The sequence below is a fragment of the Arachis duranensis genome, chromosome 2 (genome assembly GCF_000817695.3).
Source record: "Arachis duranensis cultivar V14167 chromosome 2, aradu.V14167.gnm2.J7QH, whole genome shotgun sequence".
Taxonomy (NCBI): domain Eukaryota; kingdom Viridiplantae; phylum Streptophyta; class Magnoliopsida; order Fabales; family Fabaceae; genus Arachis; species Arachis duranensis.
Window position 1 is genome coordinate 10,131,006 of NC_029773.3, and position 14,533 is coordinate 10,145,538.

Sequence of the window (14,533 nt, forward strand, 5' to 3'; positions counted from 1 at the left end):
TTAGCCAAAAACATTTAACATTAAATAAAACAAAAGGTATATATAGAAGATATCAACTTGCCAGATCCCTCTGCAATTGGTTAAATTAATCACCAAAATTTGAATTTAAATACTAAAACAAAAAATATGTTAGTGGTGTTGGTGAAACTTGTGACTTTTGGGACATTATTTGACAATGATTTTGTTCAAGTCTCTGTAGATAGTGAACGATGTAGATTGTCAATTGTCAAGATTGTTCTTAAGAAGTGACGTAATTTTGGACTTAGCTACTAAAAATGCCAAAGGGTTCCACGTCTCTAGCTTTTGTCTTTATTTGTGTAAATTGCAAATTAAAATCATGGCTCCCTAATTGGGTCAAGTAGGCCATTATTATAGTGTAACTTTTCACAAAATCAATTATTAATTAAATATTAATAGAGTTTAATTTACACACTCATCTAATTATATTATATCTATTCTTTAACAATTATTCACCTAATTAATATAAAAATAATTATTTTTTCTAATATAATATTACATAATTAAATACACATATAAAACTGCTTCACACTAACAATACGTCAAAATTAAATTTATATTGATAAGTTTAATATACCAGCAATTATTAAAAAAAATAACTATTTTTATTAATGTAAAAATATCTAATTAAAATTTAAAAATCTATCCTTTATAAAAATTAAACTCTTATAAAATATAAATATCAACATGATGATTGTGCATGTATACTATTAATCAGTTGCTTTTTAATTTTCTTATCAACCATTGAGATTATTATTCATTTTAGTCTCAAACTATCATTATCAAACTTTATTTAAAGAAGATAATTAAATTCCATATTACAATGATGAGAGTTATGTGTATGTGGGTCCCTAAAATTGAAAAAGATTCAAAGACATTGCAAACAAATTAAGCTTATTAACAATTTGGAGCAGACAAGTCAAAGATAAAAGCATTTCTAAATACATACAAGTGTTCATTCATAGTAAAAACTATTTTCTATTTCCATTCCACTTCCAACGAAGAATGCAATATCATACACCAACTATGGTTTTAGGAATTTTAAGAATGTTATGGGGATATCCAACCCCATCCAAATTTTATTGAACAAAGCAGCATTACACCAAATTCCAAGAAATTCTTTTCCTTGGCACTTTTTCTTTTCAAGGGGGTTTAAGTGAAAAAAAAAATTAAAAAGAGAAATGAAAGGGGGGAAATGGGTATAATTTTAAGAAATTAATGGAGACTTTTTTTTTGTAAAAAGAAGCAAGTGACGCTCCAAACCCTAAAATCTTACAAGCGTGAGTGAAAAGGTAAATTAAGCCCATGGTGTATGTATGTATGTATATTTGTGCTAAGTGTAATAGTGGTCCAGACACAAGATAGTAATCAATTAAAAAGGAAAAGAGAAAAGAAGAGAATAGAAAATAATTAAAGGAAAAGGTGAAAAAATAAATGTCAACGGTTAAGGGGGTTGAAAAAAAGAAAGAAAGAAAGAAAGAAAAATTGGTCATTGTAGCTTTGAAAGCTTGAATTAAAATTCTGAGCAATCTTTTCTGTTAATACTTTATCAAATTTTGTGCACACAGTCCCCCAACATCACACAGCCTTCGGTTGGCAACTAAATCCACAAATGCAAATTCAACATTAGCTAAGTCAATTTGATGAAAAACTCAGTATTATATGTATTGTGTGGTAATACAAATATTGACTTCAAAATTGTTCTCAACATCAATGACTTATTTGTCCTTCAATTATTTTTAAAAGTATAAGATTTGCTTTATGAATTATCTCAAGATGAAAACCTTTGTCTTTGATCTCTTACATTTTCCCTAAACATATGTTTATGCTTTAGCATACCTAATTCTCTTTTACCTATATGGCTTTATCTCATGACAATAATCAAAGGATGCCACCAATTATTTGTCAAACTCTTAACAATAATAGTAAGAGTACACAACAAAAATGCTATGTGCATATAAAAAATCACCCACCAAATTAATCCTTATGTATTTGTGTTTAAATATGTGTTGTTTAACTTACTTTCGATATATATTTTATAAGATGACTACTTTAATAATTAATTTTTTGTGCACATGTAATAATAATAATACCTATTAGTTCTTCATAATTTTCTTGAAAAGGACCACCACGACGACGGATCCTAATAGTATAATCTAATTCATAATTTGGCTTTGGCTATCTCATAATAAAGCTTCTCAAAATGGAATTCCATATTGAAAAATGGAGCCAAAAGAAAAAAAAAATAGTAAAAATAAAACATAAATATAGCAAATTGTTTGGAAACTACCATTGAGGTTGGCATTAAATAAAGTTGTGAGCTTTGCATGCTCAACATATAAACAAAACTACAAAAGGAATGGAGAAAAGTTTCACTGCCACTAAATCCTCGGTATATGCAACTACAACTACAAGAGAGGAGGTACAATTACTACAAGGGTAAAAAAATAAAACAAAAAAAAGAACATAGGGATTAACAAAAGTTTTTATTTTTTATGGTATATCCAATCTTTTAGAAAGTATATGGCATAAGTTGCAGGGTTAAGGTACAAAACATCCCATTTGCCTACTAAAGAAGAAAATAACTAGTGTGAGTGAGTGACACTTTTTTCAATACAAATATCTCTCCCTCTGCAGAAGAAGAACCACAAGTAGACAAAACCAACATCCTCTTGTTTCTTTCTTTCTTTCTTTCTTCTATTCCCCTCTCTTCACCTTAATTGCATATGTCATCTTCCACTAGGGAATCTACCTCCTTTTTCTTCTTTACAAAATACTGAGAATTAATTATTACCTAAACTTTTTTTTCAATGCTATATTTTCTACCCTTTTTCTCCCTTCTGCTGCAAATCCTTGCACACTAGACACAATGCAATCCACTCCACACAAACACACAAGAATCAAACAATATATTGACAGATGTAAAGGTTGTAGTTAAATTAAATGGCAAAATCTTGGAAGGTGATATGCTTTGCTCACCCTATTTCAGAACCAATATTCTTGGAACTTAAAACAGAAAACTAATTTTCATTAAGCATCATTTAAAAAAAAAAACATTAAAGGTGTTTAGTTTCTAGAGTTAATAATTATACCGAATGTCTCTGAAAGTTAGGTAATATTAGGCAGAACACTCTTTGATTTGTCATGTTTTATGTTTGTATAAAAAAGACCTAATAAATATAATTTCACAAATATAAAAGTGTCGTATGTACGACTACCTACTTATGGAGAATGCTACTGTAATTTACCCTAATTTTATTTTTATTTCCTACTTTTAGCATTTTACGAAGAAAACGTAAACATAGCGAAAAACAATACAATTTTAATTTTTGTTTTTAATATATTCTTTACAAAACCTTGAAAATATAAAATAAAAGCTAAAAATGAGATTAAAAAAAACAACCAAATAAACCCTAAATATTTCAATTTAATTATACTAATATTTTGAGTTACAATAGTAGTCCAACTTCAACATTAACACAAGTAAAATTCATACTTATACAACAATAACCAAATGTCAATTTAGGCATCTAAGAAGTTATAATATATATTCTGATACATTTGCCATGCTAGTTTGACACTCTCTTATGCTGCAGAGTGCAAGATGTTAACTCGTAACGACAAATATAACTTCAAACAGAGACATAGGCACGTGGAAATGTTGGAATTTCATACAGCTTAAAGAATTTCATATAATTTTTTCTTATAGTATTTTTTTTAAGAAAGGAACCACCAATCTCTAATATTCAGTACAATTTGATTTTCAAAATCTATTGAGATAATTCAATGTACTATTAAAGAGATAGTTGGTATAAAAAATTGTTGTAATCTTATATATACACAACACTGAATGATGTTCAAATCAGTGATGATCATCTACTGAAATTCAAACAAAGTGACAAAATATAAGAAGTACATAGTACAGACCCAAATGGAAAAAAAGATTGTATTTCAAATATGCATCAATGTTTTTGCTCTGAGGGTACCTGGTGGGCCAATTCTTCCATAAGGTTCATGTCACTAAGCATCTAAAATGACACCTGGCTTTAGCTTTTAAGATTCACTCCCACAAATTTATCCAACACATTCTTAAATGCCTGCATCATCATCATGCAACAAAAAGAAAATGAATATTCTCAATTTTATGCACTTTAAATTACACATTGCCTAAAGTTATTCAACATCTGATATAGTTGGCTTTGACTGGTTTAGTTAACAAATTCTACATTTGAAGGACCATACAGTAGCCTGAAATTAAACTATGAAATCTCATTAACCCAACTGCATATATTCTCTCTCATGATGCATGAAAGTGAAACTAAAGTCTCAACGCACATGCAGGGCAACAAATGCCAGAGACTCATGCACTGAAATAATGATAAGGATAGAGACTTGGAAAAAGAAAAGATGTGGTCATCAAAGTATATTTAGGAAATCTGTCCTTCTCGAGGAAAAAAAATAAAAATTAAAAAATACAGAAAAATCAAACAGGACAGTCAAGATTGTCTTAATCACTTGATACCAAGAAATGGAAAAACAGCTTGTTTGGTCAGGAAATCATAATGAGTTTGAATCCAAACTGAAAATGACACATAGTAGAAAAGAAGATAACATGAGATGTATTTAAGATTTTAAGTGATGCAATTAATGGCACCATTCAGATAAGGAACAGTTGATAGGCAAAATTTTCACACAATTATATTTTTATATTCATGATTTGTTAAGACAAATTCAGAATGTTACTCAATCCAAGAGATGTCTAGAGCCAAATTGAAACCATTAAGTAGCCTTGTAATGAACTAAGGACCAAATAGAAACAAGAATGTGCGTAGCGTAAACTATCAAAATAAGATCACAAGTGGGAGGGTGAGATCGAGTATTTCACGGCATGGGAGAAATTTGATCCTGTGTAATATCTCAGGATTGCAAGCCATTCACAGCAACAGCAATTAAAACATGGAGTAACATTTATAAAGTGAAAATAAATAAGATTGTGAACAACCATATTCACTTTCTTTTACCCAAGTAAACTGATTATATGAATAAGGTTGCTAAAAGAAACAGATATACTTCCCCAGTACACATTTTTAGAGGCTGCTAGGTCGTTCATTGTCTCAAAATAGAGAAAGTAAATACATATACTAACTTAATTAGAAAACAAATTCTCAACGAGAAAAAAAAAATCTTAAGAGGTTCTTTAAAATATTAAATTAGAAATCTATTAAAATGTGTTAACACTCAGATGAACAACACTGCCCTTGTGGCCATTTAAACGTAGGGCCAAAAAGAAAAAGACTTGTGAGATATAGTTTTATTTTAGAGCTTCATTGCAGATATTACGCTTCCAGCATAAGAAAGAGTTTCTTTTTCTGTGGAGTTTTGGCCTTTATTTCAAGGGAAACTTATCCAATTATCTTAAATTTTTAAAATATCTTTTATTTTGAATCAATGAAGCCCATTTTTCTTTTTTTCTTTTAAAAAGAATAGAAAAAAAACATAAAAACAAAAAAAAAGCTCAAACAAACAGGCCCAAATACCCAACCAAACACATAAATTTTAGACGATATTTTACTGTTTTCTCACCAATCATGGAAAGAAAAATAAAACAACGTAACAGTTTCGTAATTAATACTAAAAACAATAAATGAAAAATACAAGATTCTATGAAATAATTACCTGTTGAGCAAATGCCTCCTTCCCTTTTAGAATTGAATTCATTGCTGCTGATTGGTCGTCAAAAGCACTGTAGAAGACCTCATAAAATCTATTCCTGTAATCACAACAGTAGGCAAAAGCTGGATGTTATCTTGATTACAAACAAAAATGTGAAACACCCATAGGTATTAGTATGTACCTATCTTCCTCAAGTATTTGTTGATCCATCTCATCAAATTTCCGAGTAAGCACTTCAGCCCCAACTGGAGAAAGTACATGCAATACAAGTGCCTCTAGAGTTCTTGGAAAGTTGTGCTGAAAATAGTAAATAGTCCAACATGCTTGAAACTAGCAAATATGATATGACCTAGAAGGCTAGAACTATGAAACAAATATATGCACTATATGGATGAAAAACAAAAGAGATGATTAGCATATGATTTCAGTTGCAGATGCAGAACTAGCTACACTATCATGGATAACTGGAAAACTATGCAAACCACAATATATAAAACTGAAAGAAGCGGCAATAATGTCCTATCCTAATAAGACAAACAAAATTCTCAATCTTGTCCACTCCAAGAATCAATTCTAAATTCTAATGAAACCCAAGATATTGAAGGAAAAGCAGCTCCCTTTCAAATAAGAAAGTTATTCTCCCAGAAAGAAAATGGCATAAATCATCCCAAAAGCATGAAGAAATATAAAACAAAACATATCTGTCAACCTAGATTCCTTTGGTGTGATCTGGTAAAAAATAATAATGTCATGCTTCAATCTTTACTGTCATGTTGTCTAATAATAGTTAAGGCAGTAAAGCCACAGTTAAAACTACCAAGTAGTGAATTAGAAGACCAAACTGCTTTGACATTTACAAACTTTGTAAGAGAATTCACTCACTGCCATTGCAAGAAAGACATATTGGAGAGTTTGCGGCTTGACATCCCAAATAATTTTAGCAACTGGATCATCATTCAAGTCAGCAGTCACTGCTTTCTTACATTCATCATTCTCTCCTAGGTTATGATCACTTGTAGAAGCTGAGTGTGATTCCTGATCCTGACTCACGCTAATGCAGTTGTGAACCCAGGAAACAAGTTCATGAAGCACCTGAACTGCAGCAGGTTCTAATTCAACCAGTGTGTTCCCCTCACACAGCCGTTTCTCTTTAATATCCATTCCTTTTAACATCTTACCATAATTGTCATCCCCATGATCTGGTAATGGCAATGGCAGAAACCATAAGATGGGTGCTTATTTTCTAGTCAGATAACAAATATGGAAAATAACTTCAACATGAGAAGTCATTCTATAATTAACTTACCTGCTTCTCCACCGTTAGGCAACTTCTGTGTTAACGTCCTAGTTTTCCCCATCCCCAACTCAAGCAGAACCTGGTCCTGTCCTATAAATTAAAAATATATGTCAAGCCCCTTACAGAAACTTCTAATTACCAAACAAAAATAAAAATAAAAACAAGAGAAAAGAAATAACCACAGGATGGTTAGCTCCAAAATGCATTTTGACAAGTTAGATGATCACGCCATTTATACACTACCCTCAAATCTATTAATCCTCAACTTAAGCTATGAAAGTTTTCTAAATATGGTAATTCAACACCAAATAACTATCAAATCATGGTGAATCAGAAAATTTACAGCCAGCAAGAACTACTTTGCACAGAAAAAGAAGTAAAGGTAATGCACTCAAAGCTATAATCTGAAGAATTTTGAAAAGGTGAATCAGTTACCTACATTCAGATGTGTTCACAAGTAAGTTAATAAAGTTGACCTAAATCCTAAGGTATCAATTTTGGCATATCCCACCACCCAGTAGATTAATGAATGAATGAATAACGATAGGCTTTATTATTTGTAGTAAATGATGTGTACAAATGAAGCACCTACCATTTCTTTGTCGATCAATCTTGAAGTGTGTCCATTGGCCAATGCACAAATGATGGTTGCAAAATAAAACAATAGCATTATTCATAAGTCAGACTATCACAAGTATAAGAAATAAATCCTAGCCAATACCTTCTCAATATTCTGCGTAAATAATATGCATCCATGTGTTCCTGCATGGAAGACATTGTGTAGGATCTCCACCAAAAGTTAATAGCAATAGTCCAATCATCACTGTCAACTTGGTGAAACCTGTACAATAATAAAAATAATAAACCAATGATATATAGGGGGGAAAAGTGTGACATCTATCAAGTTTACAGAGATGAAGGAAATGTAGATTGCCTAATGAAGCATAGAGACTAAGAAGTGCAATATGATAAAAGCATTTTAAAAACCAAACATACAGAAATTACAAAAAAAGATAGACTGGTACAGCATGCAGTGAAAATGAAGCATAGTGCACCAAATCCCATGCTTTAGCAACATTGGAAGACAAGTACCAACAACAACTACAACAAAGATTTCTTTTTCCATTGGGTGGAATCAACTATGTGCATCAAATGGGTCCTATCAAGAGCCATATTTATAGAAACGCCATTAAAATCTAAATCATTTTTAAGGGTTTCTAGTCTTTCATATTCCCCCATAACTATTTGCAATATTGAATTTCTACTCTACTCTTCTTCCTAGGCTATTACAGGTGATCTTCTCACATTATCTAACTATTAAGGTAGAATTCTACCATATTTTTCACATATGCTACCCCAGCTTTCTTTCTAAAATGTATTCATTGCTAATTATATATTATCTAATGTGTGCACTCAGTCAACATAATAAAACATCCCTACAACGTTAAGTTATACAGTATATTTTCTCTTAAGCTTGAATGGCAATCTCTTATCACTAATAAGTAACAACAATTCAAACAGACTCCATTTCATCAACCTAGTTTGAAATTATAGTTTACATCTCTTTCTATTTTCCCTTCATTTAGGAGGATGCACCCAAGGAACTTACACCATGTGACTTGCAGGATGATATGATATCCAATTTTCACCTCTAAGCTAGAATATTAGCATACCTCTTATTGAACTTGAATTCCAGATCAAGTGATTGACAAAAACAAACAGTTTATTTGCATCTGAAATATGTATCTTGACAAGGCAGAGCATATTAAGTTTGAATCTTACGCTATATTGGCCACAACAAAATGACAAATAACAAAGGGGAAAAAAGGAGGAAGATCCTGTTTCATGTACTCAAGTGTGCGTTATCTTTCTAGAATGTGAAATCTTGAAGGCTATCATGCGTATGAGAAATATTTTATTGATAAATTCATGCATCTATGAACAAGGTCATACTTGATATTTTTTTAAATTATTACATCAGGATCAATATCCTAGAATCAACATAAAGATTACACAAAGAAAAGATATAGAAGTGGAAGCCATAAGAGCTTTTAGGAAGTGAGGTCTACAGCAGAAGTGTAACTCATAATAAACTTTAAGTGTCTGAAAAACCATTTAGCTGACTAAAGGTTGTATTCTCAATAAACGGTGATTACAAAGATTATATTGCAATAGAAAAGGAAAGGTCAACTAGATTTTACAATTGGATAAGCAATTGAGCATATGAGGCACACACATGTTAACCACCTCCATCAAAACCAACCAGCATGAACCATTTTCCCCAAATTAAAAAGGGCAGTAATCTACCCTCAATCAGAGGAAGATCACATAGAAATAGTTGAATTTGCAATCTTACCAGCCTTCAGGAATGAAAAGTGCGTCACCAGCCTCAAGAACAACCTTTTGCGCAAAAGCCATCGACCATTCTGCCCTTGGATATATTGAGTAATCAGGGTTTTCTAATGCAACAGAGCTGCCACACGAATTTTATTACGGGACGAAAAAAAGCAAAAAAAAAAAAGAACTAAAACAAAAAGGAATTGTTAGAGTGTGATAAAGTGTTAGTGTTATGTGCCATGGACCTGACTTGTAAAGTTCTATTAATCTCACACAAGTATTAAACCCATTCACTACTATACACACAGGGAACCTAAGTACCCAAAAAATATCTATCTACCCTCTCTTTCACTCTATTCGTTTTGAAAGCATACCTGTGATTGGAAGCCTCCCCATATATAGGCATCGGGTAAAGTGAGGGACTAGCAGAAGGAGGCCACAGAACAACTGCAAAGCATTTGATTCCAGTTAAAGAAGGGCAGAAAGGATTAAGGAGTTGGGAAGTTGGAATGGATTTTTGTAAAAATAAAAACAGCTAGAGAACTTATAAGCATGATTAAAACAATTATCAGTGTTTAGTTTTAGTGTTTCAACCTAATTTAAAGTTCATCTGTAATAAACTATTCAAAACAAAGTAATTGAAACACGGCACAGAATCAATAGTTGACGAATCATAATAAAAAGCAGTAAATCAGCTGGAGCTTCTCTCCTAGTTTTTGTCTACCAGATAAGCTCTGGAAAAATCAACAATGAAAATGTTTACAGAGGGAGAAGCAAATAAAAAGTTCCAAAATTCCAACAGTAGTTCTATATTATTTACTGCAATACTGCTTCAGAGTTCAGGCATTAGGTAGTTCAAAACATCACCAAGCAATGAAAACTGTAAAAGGTTCCTATAATAATTGATAGTATATTCCTGAACAAGAGAACCTCCACAAAAGAGGGAAAAATTCATAGCAGGATGTAATGTTATATATCAAGAAAAGAAAGATATATAAATATTTAATACCCTGTTTTCGGCCAGAAACTATGCACAGAAGATTGTTGTGTGGATCATAGTGGGTACTTGATCTGGCTTGGGCATTGTTCATCCACAAATTTATAGAAGACAGCTCTTTTCCCTCCAAAATCGGAGGCTGCAGAAAACAACTATTATAAATTAGATTTCTATGACCAAAAATTCCTGCTATGATATGTCGAAATATAGACAGCATAGCAAAATAGCTGGATAATGTACTAACAGTCTGAATGTCTTCCCTTAGAGCTTCCAATTGGACCCTCTCCTCGCGATCGCTGTTCATAATTGGAACCTAAGTTACATTTCACCCCAAAACAATAAAAAGAAAAGAACTTAGCACTTTGAACTGATCGGCAAAATTACATATTATCTCATTGCTCTTGAATTTCCAACCTGTGCTAAATAAATTTGTTCAGGAACACCTTCCAAGGACAAATCACCACACTCTGCATCATGATTTTCCATGTTAAGACAAGGATCAAGAGCTTCTTCTTTGTCCTTGCATTTCGTCAGCATTCGTTTCTTACATAAACCAATGAAGGTAGAAAACGGTAGAGGAACCTGCCAGCAACGGAATCGAAAATGGAAAGTGAAAATAAAAGTTTGTTTTTCAGTCTCAACCACCAATAATTAAAATCTACTAAATTGAGAATGATCTAGTTTGAGTCAAGCTAACACCCTATAAGAATAGAATCATCATTCACAACTCAAACTGTCAAACATCAAAATTAACAAGTACTGAATCACTTGAACCAAACAGAGGCTGAAAAATATAAGTCAAACTCAAACTTTACATAGCCACATCCATATTAAATAAATTTCGCTCCATAAAATTAAAACAAGATTAAGTGGGAAATTACCCGGTCATGGCTTCCAAGATCACCATAAAAGACGGGTGCAGATTGTGACACCATAGCTTCCACCGTAGCAGAACCTACCCGCGCCTAGGTTTCATTTTCAACAAGCATATACCAGAAACTAAACACATTCAGTTATTTTCAAATTCAACATAACACAGAATTTTAAAAAACAAAATAAAATAAAATAGAAACTTCAAATAAATGAATGGTTGTGAACCTGTAAGTAGTTGAGACCACCGTTGGATGGGTTCCATTGAGAGAAAGCTCTCCAGCTCTTGGTGCATCCAACGAACACCTATTTTTTCAATTTTTTTTATTAAAAATGAATTAAAATTCAAATAAATAATATTAGGGGAGAGAGAGAAGGTTAATGTTTACAGCGGGAAGATTAGTGGATTCAATGAAGGATTTGAAGTGTTTAGAGGTTGGAAGCTCTTCGTATCTTTGGATTCTAATGGATTCATCCATCCCTAATGCGTTGCTGTATTCAACACAGCTTCGATTGTAGCTCTGAACTGAACTATGTCTCTGTGCAGTGTCTTTTTTTTTTTGGACGGGGTCTCTGTGCAGTGTCTGAAGCTGGTGTGCAAAGATTTTGGGCCTAATTGGGCTTTAATGGCCCAATATAAAACCATCTACTACAAAACTGACCCAATATGTACCAAAAATAGAAAGATAATGACCCACCGTGTACCAAAAATAAAAAACAAAAAGTGACCTTTATCCACCCAACCGAAAAAAAAGTGATCTTTATCCCAATATATTTTAGTTTCAGATGGGTCACAGTATCCTTTACTCCACAGGCCAGAACTAATTCATTAGAATTCAAAACCTAATTTAAGGATTTTTTGCTTGTTAAATGAATTATTGCATACATAAGAGCTAATCACACACCAATTCAATGTATTATTTTGGATTGTGCATATAGTAATTTATTGGCCAACGACAGACTTTTAAGTAGAGCTCCATTCGCAATGGATGTTAACTTGTCGGATTGAAAAATACCGTGAGTAACAAAAAAAAATAATAACAAATTAACAATACTAATTTGAGCGGAAAAAAAGTATTTTTTTAAGACAATTATGATATATGTATACAAAAAATCAGTTACTGATCATATATATATTAAAATATACAATACACATTGAAAATAAATGAAACATCATATGTATTTATACATAAATATATAATGACTTATTTGATAATTAATTTTTACTGTGCATATAACAATTTTATTTTATTTTTTTAATTACATTTGTGTCTCTTATGTAGAAAATATATTAAGTCTATATCTGAAAATATATTATGTTATATCTGTTTCTACAATCAAATATATATGCCTGTATCTCTGTATATATTTTTATTATGTCATGCATGTTTTTGAAAATTGATACAGCAAGACTCTAATTACCTCTAATTTTAGATAGTACAAGTTACACATAATATAAAACTTATAAATTATTTAGTAATAATAATTAGCTTTTTACTATTTAATTTTGATGTAATGTCAGTATAAAATAATTTTGTATATATATCTAATTATACAACATTATGTTAGTAAAAATAATTATCTTTTATATTTATTGTGTGAATAATCATCCAAAAGAACAGATACTATTGCATGACTATATAAAATATTTTATACTATTAATGCATCAAAATTAAACTCTATATTTTTTATCAATTTTATCTTTTCAGAAAATGATTTTCGCCAACATGGCCTAGACGCTTATGACGTGGATGTATATATCTCATCCATTTCTTTTGTTACAAGTAAGCTTCATTATCCTCAGAATACATCAAATAGCTTAATTGTTTGACTGTTCCAAACTTCACCATTTGGAACATACAATTAACAATAATTTGTATTCTTTCACGTGTCTGTTCGTGTTGCTTACGAAGCATATAATAATGTTTTCTTTAGGTGATCAATGTTAAGCTGATCATAATTAACGGTTTCTTTATACATTATTGAACCGTCACTTGATAGATATATTTATTATTAGTTTAAGCTAATAATAATATTACGCACAAACCTTATGACTAAGTCCTTCAATCATATATCAACATTCTAAAACAATACCAAGTGGTTTCATTCTAACTAAGCTTTATATATTAAGCTAAGTGAAAGTTGGCACTGTGTTTTGTGTTCTACTTTAGGTTGAAGTATCTTCTAAGTAACGATTGGATGAAATAAAATAAGAGTTTTTATTTGAAAGGGAATGAAGTATAAGTTTATAATTTAAAAGAAAAAAAAAACAACTAGAGTTTCCATTATTCTAATTTTGCAATTTACTACAAGAACTATATATGTAATTAACTTCTTAAGTAAAATTATATTCTTTTTCTTCTCTTTCGATTCTATTTGATTATCTGTAACACTCAACCTAAAATACAGTACTTAGCATATGTAAGAAGGGGTATACATGCTATACACGGTTAAGGTTACTAAAAAAACAAAATTTATTAATTTTAGTTAACTAAAAATTTGGTTTAAGTTAATAACTAAACCGAATTACCAAAATATATAAATGAATGTAAGTTAATTCGATTTATTATGGTTCAAATGTATATAAAGAGTACAAAATTCAAAATACATAAAATAGTCTCCGATGTTTATTTATATTAGACAATACAATTTTTTTTATTCATTAATAGTGATTATTGACGTGGAACATTAACTCGTATAAATGACCATTATTAAATATTTACGTATGCGAATTGGACAAATCAATCTTTAAAGTGAAAGACAAAACAATTTTTAAAAATTTTAAAAAATCTCAAAACATTCCTAAAAAAATTTTAAAAATTCTAAAACAGTTTCTTTGAATATATAATTATTTCTAAATTAATAAATTTTAATTTCTAAAATTTATAATCTATTTATCTCAAATTTAATTATTTATATACAAAAACTTTTTATGTTTTCAAAATAAATTATAATTAATTTTAAAAAGACACTAGTATTAAAAAATAATTTAAAATAAATACACTCATTTTTTTTTACCAAAAAAGATATTAATATAATTTAATTTAAGGATAAATTATTTAAATAAACTAATCGAGGGTGAAAATTATCAATTATCATATTATCCTAGACAAAAAAAAGACAACATTGTTGTCCTCTCATTTTTTATATAAATTGTGAATATGAGTATAGGTTTTTAAAAAATTATATAAAATTTATATGAGTATCACGATTCATGTACTGATAGTGTACAGTGGTAACATTTTTCTTTTGAATATAAATTATGACATCAACCTGAATTTTACGCTAAAAAAGAATAAAATATGAAAGATTTTTATGATTTATCATTTATGTATACAAAA

At 30.5% G+C, this 14,533-nt stretch overlaps 1 protein-coding gene across 2 annotated transcripts; it reads right to left on the reverse strand.

Moving 5' to 3' along the window:
• Nucleotides 1-3,490: 3,490 nt before the first annotated feature.
• Nucleotides 3,491-11,730, reverse strand: LOC107473488 (lysine-specific demethylase JMJ31). 2 transcript variants are annotated; one of them, XM_016093063.3, is made up of 15 exons: nt 11,582-11,730; nt 11,421-11,498; nt 11,204-11,287; nt 10,737-10,904; nt 10,567-10,635; nt 10,335-10,461; nt 9,700-9,772; nt 9,345-9,461; nt 7,710-7,829; nt 7,581-7,599; nt 6,998-7,073; nt 6,574-6,890; nt 5,873-5,988; nt 5,695-5,788; nt 3,491-4,115 (listed from the first exon to the last, which is right to left on the reverse strand). In XM_016093063.3, the coding sequence occupies exons 1-15, from the start codon at nt 11,669-11,671 to the stop codon at nt 4,065-4,067; spliced, it is 1,599 nt and encodes a 532-aa protein (XP_015948549.1). In that variant the 5' UTR covers nt 11,672-11,730; the 3' UTR covers nt 3,491-4,064. The 2 variants fall into 2 exon arrangements, with proteins under 2 accessions (XP_015948549.1, XP_020990664.1); XM_021135005.2 differs by having other exon boundaries at nt 11,204-11,321; nt 11,582-11,628.
• Between the last annotated feature and the right edge of the window lie 2,803 nt (nt 11,731-14,533).